This window comes from Pituophis catenifer, unplaced genomic scaffold (genome assembly GCF_029215685.1).
Source record: "Pituophis catenifer annectens isolate HBS135680 unplaced genomic scaffold, rPitCat1.0.hap2 SCAF_2, whole genome shotgun sequence".
Classification (NCBI taxonomy): domain Eukaryota; kingdom Metazoa; phylum Chordata; class Lepidosauria; order Squamata; family Colubridae; genus Pituophis; species Pituophis catenifer.
Window position 1 is genome coordinate 237953278 of NW_027256882.1, and position 18458 is coordinate 237971735.

The following is an 18458-nucleotide window of genomic DNA, read 5'->3' on the forward strand; positions in this document are numbered from 1 at the left end:
ATTCTTAATCAGTCTATAGTAAATTAATTGTTTTAATTCTTCACAATTGATGGATTATAACTGTAATTCACTCAATAAGTTTATAAATTAGAAATTCTTCAGATTATAGAACATCATTAGTATTATTTGGCATTTGGTAAAAATAAATATACAGAAAGTTAAGAACTATAGAAACATTGTTTACTTTTACCCTTTGATCAAAACTATTTCCTCTCCCAGGTATCCTATTTTCTAATAATTTCCAAGCCATGTTGAACTGCCGTCTCTGAACTGTACTATCTGAAAGTAGAGTTGAAGGTTATTGAGCTTTGCCCATGCATTCAGCAGTTCTTCTGGCTACAGGAGGGAAGATTATTCTACACATTACTTAGGAGGGTAAGAAATCAGTGAGAATAAAACAAGACATAGTAGAAGCGGAAAAAAATTACAATCTAAGAAAGTCATTTTTCTAATGCCTAAATAAAATAAAATTAAGTCTGCCAAATATGTGTGTATGGATGTGTGTACACACCCACATGCATCTTTCATGATTCTGTACATAACACTAGCATTTATCTTTAAATGGTTATTTACCAGATCCTTTCATTGTAATAGTAATGCCAGTGAACATGGACATGTTATTGTTTCTGATCTGGAAGTTAGACACCTTTGTGCCTTTGGAACAATTTATTGTTCTCGTTAATGGCTAATTTATGAAAAGACAACTTCTTGAAAGTACTTTTACTTCAAACAACTGCTTGATTCAAGTACTTTACTTTCAAAATTGCTATTAATAAAACAGTTTTCACCAATTTTCCCATGGCTTAGGGGCATGAAATCTGGTACAGTCAGAAGACGACATCAGCATGACTGCTCCAGAATAAGGATCCTTTCACATGACGACACACTTGCCTTTCAGTTTTTCTTTCCTTTTCTGCTGCTTGCTTTTCTTGCCATCGATTTGTAAGCTCACAGTCCTACGTTTCTCCAAATTCAGCAGCTCTTGGAACAACTCTTTGACATTGTGGTTCATTTTAGCTGAGGTCTCCATGAAGGCACACTTCCATTTCTTGGCCATGGCTTCTCCATCAGCAGTTTGCACCTCTCGGTTGTGGTCCTCATCATTCTTGTTTCCCACCAGCATGATTGGAAAGCTCTCTGTATCCCCTTTGATTTGACATATCTGCTCATAAATGGGTTTGAGTTCCTCCAAAGACTGCCGGCTGGTGACCGAATAGACCAAAATAAATGCGTGTCCTTTGGAAATAGACAAGCGCTGCATGGCAGGAAATTGATGACTCCCTGTTGTGTCGGTAATCTGCAAAGTGCATATGCTCTTATCGCAGCTGATCACCTGCCGGTAAGTGTCTTCAATTGTAGGGATGTAACTGTCTCTGAAGGTGCCTTTAACAAATCTCAGGACCAGTGAACTTTTGCCAACTCCTCCTGCTCCAAACACCACCACCCTGTAATCATTACTTTGCTCTGGCATGTTTTCAGATTATTTTTTTTTTCAACCAGGAAAGAAAGTCTGCAGTGATAAAAAAAAAATACATATTTAAAAAGTTATTAATAATCTATTTTTCAATAGTTCATCCAACATCTCAGAATGAAATATATGAAGAACGGTTTGCAAAGTCATGAAACTTCACCCGTGAGAGAGTCTCTTTCACCTGACTTGGAACTTGCAATACAGATCAGATCAGTGAATTAACAGTCATTATTGATGCATTGAAATCATTATGATTACTTGATTTCAGGATGCAAGCAGAAATGTTTATTTATTATCAGATTCGCATTAAAAGCTTTATAACTACTGAATGTTAGGCATAACGATGAAAGATTTTATGGATCTGCCAAAGCTAATCCATTGCTGTGATTATACCGAGGGTAACAAGCCATATTTCTATATCTAATTATTTTCTTGGTTTCTGATTAGACAAAATTCATTAGGAGATGCTAAAAATGAAAGACGCTTTGGATTTTGTCTTATTAAAACAAGATTGCAAGATAAGACCTTCCTTAGCAGCCCCGTCTTAGAATCTTTTCTCTCTCCCAAAAGCAAGAAAGCAACTTTGGTTATACTAGTGCAGAAGCTTCTGTTGAATTTGCAAATGATAATTGACACAAATTACATTGTCATTTTTTTTTCTTGACAAAGAGGATAATGGCGCTGCTTTGAACAGGCTAAGCATTCATTACTCTTACCTTTGCTACTGTGTTAATTTCAAATGTATTTTATAATAAATGCTGGTAAATTAAGCATGATTCAACGTGGTTGTTGAAAGCCAAGGGTGATTAGTTAAAATTAGTCTTGGAATTATGAACGTCACTGGCCTACTTAGGGCAATTTACTTTATAGGTAACTAATCTTGTATATCAATTCTAAAAACATGCAATGCAGTATGGAGAGGATATGATATTATCTGCGATTTTAGAAAATTTCAAGAACTTTTCATCAAGATTTTTTTTTTTAAATTTCTCTTCAAATTGAGTGAAGTATGAACTTCTTGATCTTGATTTTGAAGTGAAATTGGTGCATCAATTTCACATAAATCTCTGTTTTATCTTTGATATGCAGAATGGGTAGCCCTCTGAAGTTTTTAATATGTTCAGTCCCTTTTGTTTCTTTTCCTCCGTACATTTCCATATAAAACTCCATGTTGAGAAACCATTGCAATCCTGTGGATTCATGTGCATTAATGAAACACTGAAAAGATTTGTTTGTGGTGCTCTGGTAATCATAAAACTACAGTACTGACCAAAATTGTGGAAACCTTTGGGGAAAAGTGTATTTTTGAGGTTTGATGGCTAATAATATCACTTTTTTGGGGGGGGGGAGTTTCAAGATAATCATATTCCATTGCTGGAATGGCCTGGGAATAGCCCAGATCTTAACCCAATTGAAAATCTATGGAGCCGACTAAAGAAACTTATTACTCAGAAGCGACCCAGCAATAAAACCCAGTTAATAGAAGCAATAGAATTCAATCTTGGTTTCACATTATAACAGCTGCAGAACTAAAAGACTTGGTTCACTCCATGGGAAGACATTGTAAGGCTGTAATTCATTCTAAAGGTACTCAACTAAGTATTAACTGACGTGATAATTTTTGTATATCTCATTTTTTCTACGTTTTTCACTTTTCTTCTTTATACTCTAACTTTATACTCTAAAAGGCCTGGTGGCTCAGCAGACAAAAAGCATTGTGATTAACACCAGCTGTCTGCAATTACTGTAAGTTCGAATCTCACCAGGCTCAAGGTTGAGCTCAGCCTTCCATCCTTTCTAAGGTAGGTTAAATGAGGACCCAGTTTGTGGGGGCAATAAACTGACTTTGTATAAATATACAAAAGTATGAAGAGTATTGCTTAACGCATTGTAAGCCGCCCTGAGTCTCCGGAGAAGGGTGGCATATAAATCAAATTTAAAAAAAAACAAAAAGCCTGCTATTCTAATAGCAAATCCTTCATAAACGTTATTGCATTACATTCTTGATTAAATTATCTTTCCATTGATATATAATTTTATGGTACTACTCCAAAAAAAAAAAAGTGGTGTTATTAGCTAGTTTTAGAAAATACACTTTTCCTAAAAGGTTTCCACAATTTTGGCCACTGCTGTACATGTGAATATCAGCAAAATATCACATTGAAAGGAAATAAATGGCTAAATTGCACATACGTTTTTCACAGTTTACACATACATGTACACACTATTGGTTATACAAGAAGAGGGTCTATCAAGGGAAAGAGGAAGTTGAAGAAATGGAATGCTGCATAGGCTGCAAAACTTCCCAAGCAGTGAGAGTCAAAGTAAGTCAATGGACCGATAAAAGAATAGAATAGAAGGAAATTCTTTCATCTCACTGTAAAGATAAGAACTTTCTATCTCTGCACAGCCTTCCTTAGGGCACTTCCATGTGCTGATCTTCTTCTGCTATTTCTCTTTGGCAGCTGAAATGATTTATTACAAACCCAGCTGAAGTACAAGAACCAACATTACAAGTTTCCAGCAGAAAATATTGGCACTTTGTCCTCTACATGGCTTGGGGTGGGGGGTGGGGATCATTGTTTCCCCATTGAAATTGTCCTTGAACTTCATTCACCTTAATAATCTTACAAGGGAAATGGTGCCTTTGAATCAGTCTCCTAGTAGAGATGATGGCAATTATGAGTTTGATCAAGTGGAAAGTGAAAATAGCGATTATATTATGGAAGTGTTCTGAAGGCGGGTGGATCAAAGCATTCTGAGGCTGATGCAAAACTGTAGTAAAAGTAATAAACTGTTTACTTGAGCCATTCAAATGGAAACTCTTAACCATTTTTGCTTCAATTGAATAATGCATTTACCACTCTAAAAATGCTGAGAAAGCATTTATAGGATTGCAGCATAAATTTAGCTGCTATCCTAAAAGTTAGATGGGTATGTGATTGGGGTTACAAAGATCTTTTGAGAGACAGTGACCTGCCATTTTAGGTTTGCATATTTTCTCTCATCAGCCTTTGAATGTGTGTAGGAATTGACATGAATTCATGTAGCTTCGTCAATTTGTGGATGCAAATTGAAACTGGAAAAAATGCATATACTTAAACTGATTTAAAAAAATTCAAATTAAAGTTTTCTAAAAAAAAAAATTGAAGCAAAAAAGCCAAGCAAAGATTGCTCTGAGATGTGCAGATCACATTTTGTACATGTTGCCACATTTATTAGCACCGTATTTAAATTGCCTTTATGAGCTCTGATTCTGAAGGTTTTAGAGGCACTCTAATTGCTAAATATGGCTGAAAAAGATAAGTCTAATATTACAATTCTCATTAGTCAGCACAAGTAATTATTAAAGAATCTTGCTAATGAACATTTTAATTACAGGCTCTTCTAAACAGGCTGATTTCAGAAGAATTTTTTTTATGCTCCTTTCCTGTGTTTGTGGAAAGAAGAAGTTCCGTACAATATTTAAAGGGAAGTTCACCAATGAAATTAAAATCAGGATATTCTAAAAGGGATGTCTCCATCCTTATCATCTCAAACTGGTGTTTTCCAGATGTGCCTCAGCACAGTTCCCATCATTCCAAGCAAATCCAATGGGGAAAAAAAACCCAAAATAAAAATGTTTTCAGCATAATATTTCTCAGGCAATAAATGTATTCTTTTCCTCAAAAAAAATGTCATCAAAATGATGCTATAGAGCAGTGATGGCTAACCTTTTTGCCATTGCATGCCAGGAGGGGGGAGAGGTTCGTGCGCGCACACATGCCCACACCCATAATTCTATGCGCCCCTCCCTGCACATGCACATGTGACCCCCCTCCCCCCCACCCCTGGCACGCGATGGCCCTCCGGAAGCCTGTCTTGGAATCTCTTGAGGCTGGGGACAGCAAAAAATGTCACTTCCCATACAACCGGAAGTTGGGAAACAGGCCATTTCAGGCCTCCGGAGGGCCTCCAAGGAAGGCCCTCCCCAGATGCATAGAGAGGATCTGGAGCCAGGTGAGAAAGAAAAATGGGCCTTCCCCACTCCCACCCCCAGGCCCTCTAGAGGCAGGAAACAGCCTGTTTCCCTACTTCTGGTGGGCCCAGAAGGTCCGAAAATCAGCTGGCCGGTGCAGTCATGCGCGCAGAGCTGAGCTGGCATGCCCACTGATATGGCTACGTGTGCCACCTGTGGCATGCGTGCCATAGTTTCGCCATCACAGCTATAGAACACTGCACACCAGAACAACTAGACACAAGAACAGTTCTTTCCCGAACACCATCACTCTGCTAAACAACCAATTCCCTCAACACTGTCAAACTATTTACTAAGTCTGCATTACTATTAATCTTCTCATCGTTCCTATCACCCATCTCCTTCCACTTATGACTGTATGACTGTAACCTTGTTGCTGATATCCTTACGATTTATATTGACTGTTTCCTAATATGATTTGATTGCTTATTTGTTCCCTATGACTATCATTAAGTGTTGTACCTTATGATTCTTGACGAATGTATCTTTTCTTTTATGTACACTGAGAGCATATGCACCAAGACAAATTCCTTGTGTGTCCAATCACATTTGGCCAACAAAGAATTCTATTCTATTCTATTCTATTATTATAAAACGTTTTGTCTCATTTGTAGTTTTTTTCCTACTATCTTTATGTTAGCAATAGTAATATTATCAGTTAGTGTATTAATCAAGTTTACTATGTATTGATAACAGGAGGGCCCACATAGTTCATTCCAAATGCAACAAATCTTCCCATACAGAAATTGCTCTCCTTCTGAATGAGCTTTATTTTTAAATTATTTTAATATGTACAATTTTGTATATACTGTTATGGTTATGCATTCATTTTTATAAATATGTTATACATATTTAATAAACAAAATAGTTAAAATTGCACATCCAAAATGGTTACGATGAACAAATCCTGAATATGTCCACTTGATCCTTCTTTGAGATCAATGGGTATAAAAACTCCCACATCATGCAGCCACAAGGCATCAATTTGCCTTCAGCCATGAAATACATTTAGTGAAGAGACAATCCTATCTTATGGTACCCATTATGTGAATGCAATCACATTATTTCAACATTCAACATGTGTCTCTTAGATGCAGAAGAACTTCCACCCCTGACTGGGGATGTTGGTTTTGTAAGCATCTTAAATTGCAATTTGTTGTCTTCAACATCTGATATTGAAGAAGTGCTTTTACTGTTTTGGGGTTTTTATTATTGTTGAAAACCACCCAGGTTTTTGTTTTGTAAGATGGACAGTCATGTAGGATGAATGAATGAATGAATGAATGAATGAATGAATGAATGAACGAATTTCTTGGAAATTTAAGTTGAACTTCCAAATGTTACAAAATGCCAATAAGATTTCAATGCCATGTTTACAAATATAGCAAAACCTGAGGAGGTGTTGTACATCTGTACATGTTTCAGTTGGCCATCTTGAGAGTAAGATGCTTAGGCTGCAAGTGCATATTTACCTGAGATTAAACTCTATCAAACTGGAGTCTATCTTTGATTAGGCAAAATAGGATTGCATCATTAGAAACCAATCAAAGCATAGCTTTTGTGCTGTGCATATGCAAAATCTCGCTGGTGGATCTCTTCCATTTTTACTGTCCTACAAAAGAACTGCTTTTTAAGCAGAATACTAATCAGAAGAATTAATGATTTCAAAAAAATGTTTCCTGAATCAATTTAGTATAGTTTATGAGACTAGCTAAGTCATACTAAATTTAGCTAAGAAGCAAAAATGTCAGATTTAATGAAATATAATTAGAATTCTTCAGTTTTTTCCTGAGCAAACAAATATTGCAATACTGCAGGTTCCTTAATAAGATCCCTATAGTGCAATTCTTTTTTGTCCTTGAATGCTGCTCTAAAGATTAGAGCAGACTGAATTGCCTCTCCATTATCAAAGAAAGATTATGATAGTTTGTACACAGCATGCCCCCAACTCCATGGGGATAAAATTAGAGGCTAACAGCAATCACATTTATATCCACTGGGGGGGGGGAATGGAGATAGAATGAGGTGGCTGTAAATTTGCCCTTCCATTCTTCCTGGAGCTCCAGAATCCTATTGCCTCAAAACCTGTATGGAAAATTGAATTCCGGTTGGAATGAATGACTGGAGAAACAGAGAAATGTTAGGAAAGAGAATCAGAAGGTTAAATCCCTCTTTCTACCTTGTGCCCACTCCCAGACAAATAGGGAAAAATGGATTATTCACCACTTCATTTCCAACTAATCTTCCCTGTTTAAATGTGCTCTGAATTAAACAACCAATACTCTAGATTCAGGAATATTATTTACATTCGATAACAACTGATACCAAAGATAATGCTGACTGCACAGGTTTCCGCAAGAGAAGGACCATGACATGTCAAGGAATAGGTTCCCTAGTTGTTGTTTAGTTGGCAAGCTAAAGCCAACTCTTGTTCATTTTCAAGGTTAGAGCCAGATCGATTTAGATGGTTTCTAAAGGTTCTGAAGAAAATCAAGCAAAGTCAAATGACAGCAGTTATTACCTCTACAATCTCAGTCCACATATTTTAAATATCAACTGCTAGGAAACAACAATTGAGGAGGCATATTTGCCTCCTATAAATGTTTGTAAACTTCTTGAATGCCTTTGACTATCCATTTGCAGAATATGGTGTCTGGTGTTGTCCAGATTGTAACTCCAAGAATTCTGAAAGGTGGACTTCCGCTGGCACCGCCGACGTTGCTGGATGCTCTTTTTTTGGAGCGCCAGCCCTGTGATCTTGTTAGCCTTTGACTATCCATTTGCAGAATATGGTGTCTGGTGTTGTCCAGATTGTAACTCCAAGAATTCTGAAAGGTGGACTTCCGCTGGCACCGCCGACGTTGCTGGATGCTCTTTTTTTGGAGCGCCAGCCCTGTGATCTTGTTAGCCGTTCTGACAGTGCAAATCAGCTTTCCGACGGCTGGAAAACCTTTCCCTCGGGAGAAGAGGGAAAGGAGAGCAATCGGATGGGGTAGAGCTCCCTGAAAGCCCCTGAAATAGTTTTGGGGGCTAGGAGGGTGAGAGCTCCCCAGGAAATCCGGTGAAATTCCGAGATCCAGGGCACTTCTGCTTTAAGCAGAAAAAAATGTCGCGACCGTCTCTGCAATCTTTATTGAGATTTAAGTTGTTTATCTATGCAGATGGAGTGAAGACAGGAGAGCAGACAATTGCAAGTAACAAGCCCTTAATTTCATGCTTAAATCGTTACTTTTGGAAGTTGATTGAAGAAAGGAAAAATGGCGCTTGTGCTTAATAGGGCGTGAAACTGAAACTTAACTCTCGTCAAAGCTGTTAACATCCAGCATTGTTCAAGGTGGTTGGAGAAAAAGAAAAAGAGAAATGGCTGGCTTTGTTGAAAGTCTTGAAGGATCACTATTACAAACATCATTAAAGACACAAATACTGATTGGGGATCTCTTTAAAGAAATATTAGAATCATTCACCTCTGTGATAGTGGAGAAAACTGAAGGACTTTTTAAAAAGGATTTTACTCAAGTTCGAAAGAAAGAGTCAAGAGATATTGTATTGGAATTTCAGTTGCTAAATAACAGTGAATTGCTGAATGAAGAGGTGAAAGAAATTCAGTTTAATGTGCCTCCGGGAAACGGAATGGATGTTTTTCAAATTAAGAAGGAAAGGCTGAGAGGCTTGAAGGAACGTAATCAGGAAATACTGAGTGAGATTTCCCCAAAGGCTTTGTTTCAGTCAATTGGAAAATTGTCAGGAGGTGTTGGGATTCCTAATATAACAAAGAAGATTCGAAGTGGAACTTTACAATTTTTTTACAAAAATTTTTACAAAAATGGATTCTTAATTGCAGTTAAGGAGATGTGTTCACTGAGAGGAATTATTTTGCGAAGAGAACAAGATGAAGGTGGAAGAATAAGACTGAAAAAGAAAGTTCGCAAAAAAGTTAGGAAAAAATAGAGATGGAAAAATTACAAACTTTTTGTTGGGGGAGGATAGTAATAGTGAAAATGAATGAGTATACCTGCATTTAGGGATATGATTTGTTTTGAAAAGTTATACTATAGTGAAAATGAATGATTTACTTATATTTAGGGATATGATTTGTCTAGAAAAGTTATATTAAATAATGTTATGTTTGTATTGTTATGGATTACTGACCAAACCTTTACCATTGTCTCGAAGCATATTAATACTAAAGTTATATGTCAAGGAATGTTTTGTTGAAGAATCTATATAAGCTTATGGGAAATGGTGCAAGGGTTGAGGGAAGATTTTTATAATATTTTTTATAGACTTTAAATAGTGAAGATGTTATTTGATTATATGTAATGGATTTGTAGAGAACAAGATGAATAAGTTCATGTAAAGTTATTAAGCAAGGAATGTTTCCAGGCAGAATTAATATAAGTTTGTGGGACAAAAAGTGAAAATAAGGTTTTTTACAATATATTTTATTTGAGATTGGTTAAAATATTTTGCTAATGTGTTAATATATGTAAGGGTTGGAGATGTGATGGTTAATTGTAACCGGGTTCTGATTGTGTGATGCTGGAAGAAAGAAGACTTGCTTATTATTGAAGAACGGATAAGAAAGAAGTTGGATCGATTACTTTTAAATAATAATTGGTTTAAATAGTTATATTTAGATATGAACAAGGGGATATATATATATATATATATATATATATATATATATATATATACACACACACACACACACACACACACACACACACACACACACACACACAGTCAGGTCCAGAAATATTGGGACATCGACACAATTCTAACATCTTTGGCTCTATACACCACCACAATGGAGTTGGAATGAAACAAACACAATGTGCGTTAACTGCAGATTGTCAGCTTTAATTTGAGGGTATGTACATCCAACTCAGGTGAACGGTGTAGGACTTACAGCAGTTTGTATATGTGCCTCCCACTTGTTAAGGGACCAAAAGTAATGGGACAATTGGCTTCTCAGCTGTTCCATGGCCAGGTGTGTGATATTCCCTCATCACCCCAATTACAATGTGCAGATAAAAGGCCCAGAGTTCATTTCAAGTGTGCTATTTGCATTTGGAATCTGTTGCTGTCAACTCTCAAGATGAGATCCAAAGAGCTGTCACTATCAGTGAAGCAAGCCATCATTAGGCTGAAGAAACAAAACAAACCCATCAGAGAGATAGCAAGAACATTAGGCGTGGCCAAAACAACTGTTTGAAACATTCTCAAAAAGAAGGAATGCACCGGTGAGCTCAGCAACACCAAAAGACCCGGGAGACCACGGAAAACAAGTGTGCTGGATGACCGAAGAATTCTTTCCCTGGTGAAGAAAACACCCTTCACAACAGTTGGCCAGATCAAGAACACTCTCCAGGAGGTAGGTGTATGTGTGTCAAAGTCAACAATCAAGAGAAGACTTCACCAGAGTGAATACAGAGGGTTCACCACAAAATGTAAACCATTGGTGAGCCTCAAAAACAGGAAGGCCATATTAGAGTTTGCCAAACAACATCTAACAAAGCCTTCACAGTTCTGGAACAAGATCCTATGGACAGATGAGACCAAGATCAACTTGTACCAGAGTGATGGGAAGAGAAGAGTATGGAGAAGGAAAGGAATTGCTCATGATCCTAAGCATACCACCTCATCAGTGAAGCATGGTGGTGGTAGTGTCATGGCGTGGGCATGTATGGCTGCCAATGGAACATTAACAACTGGAGAAAGAGAATTGGTGAGGATTTTGGTTATAATGGGGAGAATTATAATTGCTAGATATTGGAAATTAAATGTTGACTTAAAATTAGAAGAATGGTATAATGAAACATGGAAATTTGCATTAAATGATAAATTGACTTGTAATATTAAAATTAGAAATGGTATATACAAAGAGAATGTTTTTTGGAACACTTGGCAACCATTTGTGGACTTTGCACTTGGGAGATTGGATGAATCGGTGCCAGTACCTTATCAAAGAGATTTCTGGAAGAATTGAAGACTTTAATTTTCTAAAACTTCCTTTCCATTTGTATAGCACGTTGGGGAGGAAATTTTTTTTTTCTTTCTTTACTATTGATTTTTGTATTGTTTTTTTTTCCTGTTATTCTTTAACAATAAAAATACAATAAAAAATTTTTAAAAAAATGTTTTTTTGTCTTGTAAAACTTTTTAATAATAATAAAAAGAATTCTGAAAGGTGAAATTCTAAGCATTGTAATCCAATAATCTGGAGATCGCTAAATCAAAAAATCTGATTCAGAGCCAAAATGAGTTTACATTGTGTTTTTATACAGTAGCATCTATAGCAGTGGTTCCCAACATGGGGTCCAAGCCCCACAGGAGAGCAATTTGATTTTTAAAGGGGGCAATTTAAAAATGTGTGGAGTCCAGAGTCTAGACTCTAGACCTTAGCAACACTTTTTAATATATGCATAGACAAGACTTATATGTCACGGGGGAAGGAGCATCAGGATTTTAGAGATGCTTAGGTGGGGCATGGCCAAAAAAGGTGGGGAACCACTGATCTATAGTGACTTTTTGGGTTTCAAAACACTGACTACAATAGAACAATAAAAAATCCCACCCTTTTAAACATGCATTGCATACATAGTACATGTGTAAAGAGGGGCACAGTTTCAATCAGTCACACTTGCTGTTTTCAAGTTAGGGAATGTCTTCTCACTCTTGTCTCGATAAACATGTGGTAGACATCAGTGGTGGGTTTTTACCGGTTCACCCCGGTTTAGGCGAACCGGCAGTGGTGGTGGCGGGAGGCTCCGCCCACCTACCCGGACATCATCATGGACACTCTGCACATGCGCAGAAGGTTCTGGGCATGTGCAGAAGTGCCATGCATGAGCAAAGCAATGCATGTGCACACACTCACAATTTTGAACCGGTAATGAAAGTAAGTGAAATCCACTACTGGTAGACATGTCTATCACTGATTGGCCACTAGGTCATGTTTCCAATTACACCAACTATACAAATTTATTCATTTTGCTCTTTTGAAAATAATCAAAATAATCTTTGGATTTCACTGAGCTCAGTTTAATTATAGAAGAAAAAGCATTTACATCAGCTGTTTTTAACACCATATTGAAATAATATATATTGCTCAAGGATATGTGATGCCTTAGGCCAGGGGTGTCAAAATCGTGTCATCATGGCAGCATCACATGATGTATCGTGACTTTTTCCCCCTTTACTAAATCCGGCATGTGTCAGGCCTGGAAGCCATCTTTTTCATTGGATCTTCAGCAGTGGTGGGTTGCCCCTGGTTCGCACCGTTCTATAGAACCGGTAGTAAAACCGGCAGGAGGCTCTGCCCACTGACCTGACGTCATCAAAATGCTTCTGCGCTTGCACAGAAGAGCACACGCATGCGCGAGCAAAGTTTGCATGCGCACGCGGCCCCATTGCGAACCGGTAGTAAAGGTAAGTAGAACCTACCCCTGATCTTTAGGCCTGCCACATTTACTACTTTGGGAAACTGAGAGGGGGGATTGTATGGAGCCAGGGTGATATATAGTCATAATAATATTCCTTTCTCAGAAAGTCAAGGGTATCTTGCCCTGCACCTGGACAGCTGGAACTGGGAGGCATCTCCAGTTGGGACGATGCTTTGATTGGACCATGTGATGGACATGTGGGTGTTGAGCAGGGACTTGAACTTTCCTTTGGGTGGGGAAAATCTGGAAGCTTTCAGATTTGGGTTTTCCCAGATGTGCCAATATGACATCTCTAATAAAATGGAACTTTGAGGAAACTCAAGCCTCAGAGTTTTCTTTCATGTGGGGGTGTTACTTGGAACCCTGACAGCATGGGTGTGGCCAGCACGTGATGCATCCAGCACATGGGCCACAAGTTTGACTGCCCTGCCTTAGGTTATTATCCAATACACATCTATTGGGGTGCATTCCCAGATAATAAAAATATAGGATTGTGCTGTTGGTAAATATGTAATTACAAGAAAACAGGAAGTTTTGAAAATTCAATATCAAAGAAAGCCTGGACAGTACTGCCAATCAATCATGACTGTACTAGAATGGAGGGATTAAAAAACTGTGTTTCAAGTTAAAGCATTTTCTTTGTTTGCTACATTCAATCTTCTCGGCTTCCTTGCATTGAAATAGTCTAAAAAGGAAGCAGAGGCCAGCAAATCATTTCTATGTTGGTTTTAGTCCATTCGAGACATCTGGACAATCTTGAAATATATTAATAGCATTGGGAATAAGAATGCCAAATTATCATGCAAATTTCTTCCTTCATCATGAAAAACACCCTCAGGGAGTTACTGGAATCACTGTAATTTATTTATTTTTTCTTTCTTTCTTTCTTTCTTTCAATTTAAATAGCTGCTCATCTCACAAAAAAGTCACGCTGGGCATCATACAATAAAAATATAAAATAGAGTCCACAATTTCCTTGTAAAACCAGGAAGAGGTATTATACTAACAGAAATGCCTTTGTGTAAATATATATTCATGCATAAAAAGGGACCTTAATGCAGAAATATGAGGCTTTTGTGTGCTGTGAAAAAAACAAACAAACATATAAAGGATCTTCTGATCACACCTAAAGAAAAGGAGACTAGGATAGCAGAGATATTTGTAATTTAAAAAACTTGAGCTAAAAAGTAAGTTAATATGGTATGTTGGTTTAATCTTTGATCCAATATTAAATTATTAGGGGCATAGGAAATGTGATGGGGTTCAGAATACTAAACTAAGTTATGTTTAGAAAATACCATCTATATATGTCAAACACAGAAGTTGATCATAGTTGGAAAATTGTGGTATACAGCACTACTAATATTGGCAATCGTCTGTTATATAAACTTAATGGAAACAAAGGAGACCAGCAAACTCGAATCAGAAGCATGGATCTAGCCCTAGCAGCAGGCAGGGCAAACTGTCTGCAGCTAATTCTACTAGTACAGTATGAAGTATGCTTTGGGTTGAACATACAGGCAAACATTTCTGAGCCTAGAAAGTATCACAACATGGCTAAAGTGTCCAAACTTATATAAACAATTCCTATTCATAAGTATCAAAGAACATGAATCTGTGAAGGTAATTTCTTTATAGCCTAATCAAGGTAGACACAAAGAGATATAAAGTGAAAACAGAATCTCCATAGTTTATAAAATGGAGAGTGGTGTGTAATTTTTATCTAATTGCTGAAACTGGGTATAACAAATTAATGTTTAAACTAAACCTGTATTCAATAACCATGTGCCCAAAGTTATATGCCAAGGAATTTTGCTACTTTGCTAAGGTATCATCTAGCACTGGATCTCTGCAAATGACAAGGACCCAAATTACATAAAGAGTGTTGTGCAGCATCAGTTTTGCAGAAACCTAGTGTAACTGCCTGACTAATTCGGAATACTGAATATGCATGTGAATGGCACAGAAAAGAGCCAATCTTGAACCATCACATGCGCCAAATTTGGGGTATGATGGCAATTCATGTATTATAGTCCTAAAATGGTTTCCAGTTTAAGTTGAATTCTGTATCAGGTTTACTTTTAAGGTACAAAGTTATCATTGGCACTTCAATGGTATGATGTTAACTTGACTTTCAAACAAGGCAAAGATTTAATGAAGGCAGATGAGATCTTGAGCATACTATATTTCACAGTTCAATTATCAAAAGGAACTATGATTACAAAATACAGGTGAATGGCACAGAAAAAAGCCATTCTTCAACCATCGCATAGGCCAACAAATACAGAGGCCACTAAAGCAGATAAAGTTCTTAAGGAATTTAAGGTAATCCAAGGATTTACACAGAAGCATGCAGTAAGCAATCTCTATGGTGGTTTTTGAATATATATTTGAGGTTCAAATTCAGTAATGAGTTTAGGGGAAATTTTTCATTTGGTTTATTTAATTTCATGTAGAACTTTGTAGAGCATATTGACTTTTGCCAAAGTTTAAAATGTCTTTGTTATCCCAAGCCTTGAAGCCTGGTGATCAAGTTCCATAGGTAAAAAATAAAATAAAAAAGATAGAATTTTAGTATATGCTAAATGTATTATATTAATGTGACAGTTTCAATTTTGAAAATTTCTTTGATATGTTTCCTAAATCACTGTTATATGTAATCAGTTTATAGCCTGTCTTCCCACTATAAAAGCTGAAATAATACTTCCTTCCTCTTATTCTATAACTCAAAGGCAATGAGAAAGATGGCTGATTCTTAACTTTAAACTTGCTGATTGCCTTCTTCCTGAGATTGTTGTGCACCCAGTATCTGCCATCAAAACTGGAGGACTGGAGGCTAAAACATATGAAGAACAGTTGCAGGAACTGGGTATGTCTAATTTAATGAAAAGATGGACTAGGGGAGGCATGATAGCAGTGTTCCAATATCTCAGAGGCTGCCACAAAGAAGAGGGAGTCAACCTATTCTCCAAAGCACCTGAGGGCAGGACAAGAAGCAATGGGTAGAAACTAATCAAGGAGAGAAGCAACCTGGATCTAAGGAGAAATTTCCTGATAGTTAGAACAATTAATCAGTGGAACAACTTGCCTCCAGAAGTTGTGAATGCTCCAACACTGGAAGTTTTTAAGAAGATGTTGATAACCATTTGTCTGAAATGGTGTAGGGTTTTCTGGATAAGCAGGGGGTTGGACTAGAAGACCTCCAAGGTCTCTTCCAACTCTGTTATATTTAAAAGTAATTGCCTCAATTTGCCTCATGGTAATGTAGAGGAGTACAGAGATGATATTGAAGAAAATATATAGTAGCTTTTTCAAAAACATCAATTAGTCTGGAAAGACAGGAGTGGGCAAGGAAGAAACTCAAAACCGCCCCATCTTGATTCTTTTTTGTATAGGGGGAAGAGAGCGAGGGAGAAGAGAAATTGTGTCTAACTTTTAAAATTCTATTACTATGGCATATTTCAATTAAGCAGAGTTCCTCTGTTTCTTGGCTGTCTCCTGACCAATCTGGCTCGATGACAAGTATGGCTTCTTCTAGAGTGTCTTATGCAAAATTGCTAGGTGTATTTCTATTTTTATTAATAATTTATTTAATAAAATGTCTGCAATAATTTGATAAGTAAAGGTAAAATAATTATCTAATCATAATTTCTACTTTTTTATTCTAGTAGTGATCATGCAATGCTACTTAATGTCTAGTCTAGTGTGGCATCAGTACTCATAAATTGATATAAACATGAACCATCTTCTTATAATCATTTCATTGCATCTGCCAGAGAAGAGTATAAAAACATAAGAAGTGTTTGACTGAAACTCAGGCCAGTGGCATTATCTAATAATCTATCATTTTGTGATAACACAATCAACCAAATAGATTTGGGGAAATTCACAAGCCAGACATGAAAGCAATAGCTCTTTCTAGTCACTCGAATTGTTTAATTTTTTTTTTAAATTGAACTTTAAAGAAAATATATAAGCAAGAAAAAATGCTGAAAAAAGAATAAGACAATATAATACAAGTGAATAAATCACAGATTTAAAATTGTCTTAGAGAATATACCCTTCTAACATGCTGCTAATTAGATGTAAATAGTTAAGTATATTTTATATAACATTTAAAATGCAAACAATTACCACTAAATTAAAAATGAATATCAAGAATCATGTTTAATGTAATATAGATCACTGAATAAGTTCAATAAAATCATACATCGTAATAAATTCAATTCACATTAGTAAGAGTTTAATGTCCCTTCTGAAATTGGAATATACAGATAAACACAAATTTGAGGTGTGGTGGCAATTCATGTACTGTATTAATAGTCTAAGACTGGTTTCCAGTTTAAGTTGAATTTTGTGTCAGGTTTACTTTTAAAGTACAAAGGTCTGAACATTGAAGCATGCCCCCACAACTTGTTAGTCATTCTTCATTGAAGGTCTAGACACCTTTCAGTAAGAAATATATGGTACCCCTGCAGTAGTTATCACATCTAAGATTAATTCAGGATCCCATGAAGGTTTGGTATGGTTCAATAAGAATGTTATAGGTCCATAATGGTGAACCATTATGACACGCAGAGCCCTCTCTGTCAGCATGCGTACCATTGACTTCTGGTTTTCTGGTCTTTGGGAGTGCTGGAGGGCCGGAAAATCACCTGAAAATGGCCCCAAAATGGCTTGAAAACGCCCCAAAAATGGCTTGAAAATAGTCCAGAAAATGGTCCTGAAAACGGCCTGAAAAACGCCTGTCAGATGTAAATGCCTTATTCTCTAATTTGTAAATAATGTATATATGGAACATCAGGGGTTAACTTATTCTTTGGACTTTAATGTATTCATAATTTACCACTCCCATTCCTGGCTCCACCCCTTGTATATAAAAGGAGCCATCCTCCCCATTTTCCTTGCTTCTATCTTGAATATTCAGCGAATATAGAATGCCTATTATGATTAAAGAGAAATATATTTAAATCTTTAACTTCTATTATCTTTATTGAGTCTGATCCTGAAAATATTGCAACAAGCTGGTAGCAGAGGATGGTTAATTGACTCAATAAGTAATTAAAAATGTCCAAGAAAGATAGGCCCAACACCAGGGCCTACAGCAAAGAAATAGAAACTGATCAAGAGATGATCAACGAATCCACTAATGCGATTTCGAGAGAATCCGAAGAATACACCACTGAAGAAGAAGAACTGATGAGTGAAAATAACGACCAGGAAGAAATCGAGATAGAAAATAACGAACTCAGGTCAGAGATATTAAAAATACTAAAAAGCCAAAAGAATGATGAAAGCCTCATCGCGGACCTCCAGGAGATGCTGAGGAACAGCGGAGCAGCGAGAGAGAAAAACATCATTAAAGAAAAACCCAAAGATCAAAAAACTGTGAGTGAAATGACTACTGAGAAAATAGTTGTAAAAAAGAAAAGATGTGACCCCGCGCGAAATTTTGAATGGCAGCCATCTTGGTTTCAACGAACTTCAAAAGAGAGTGAAGCAGAGCCAATCAAAACGCTCAGTT

At 36.8% G+C, this 18458-nt stretch overlaps 1 protein-coding gene across 1 annotated transcript; it reads right to left on the minus strand.

The window, feature by feature from the left end:
• Positions 1-845: 845 nt before the first annotated feature.
• DIRAS2 (DIRAS family GTPase 2) lies at positions 846-1471 on the minus strand. The gene has a single exon (XM_070935667.1). It carries the CDS (start codon positions 1469-1471, stop codon positions 872-874), a length of 600 nt encoding a protein of 199 aa, XP_070791768.1. The 3' UTR covers positions 846-871.
• Positions 1472-18458: the final 16987 nt, after the last annotated feature.

What these genes read in the sequence shown, in the direction of transcription:
- DIRAS2 (XM_070935667.1), bottom strand. Translation starts at nt 1,471, where the DNA reads ATGCCAGAGCAAAGTAATGATTACAGGGTGGTGGTGTTTGGAGCAGGA.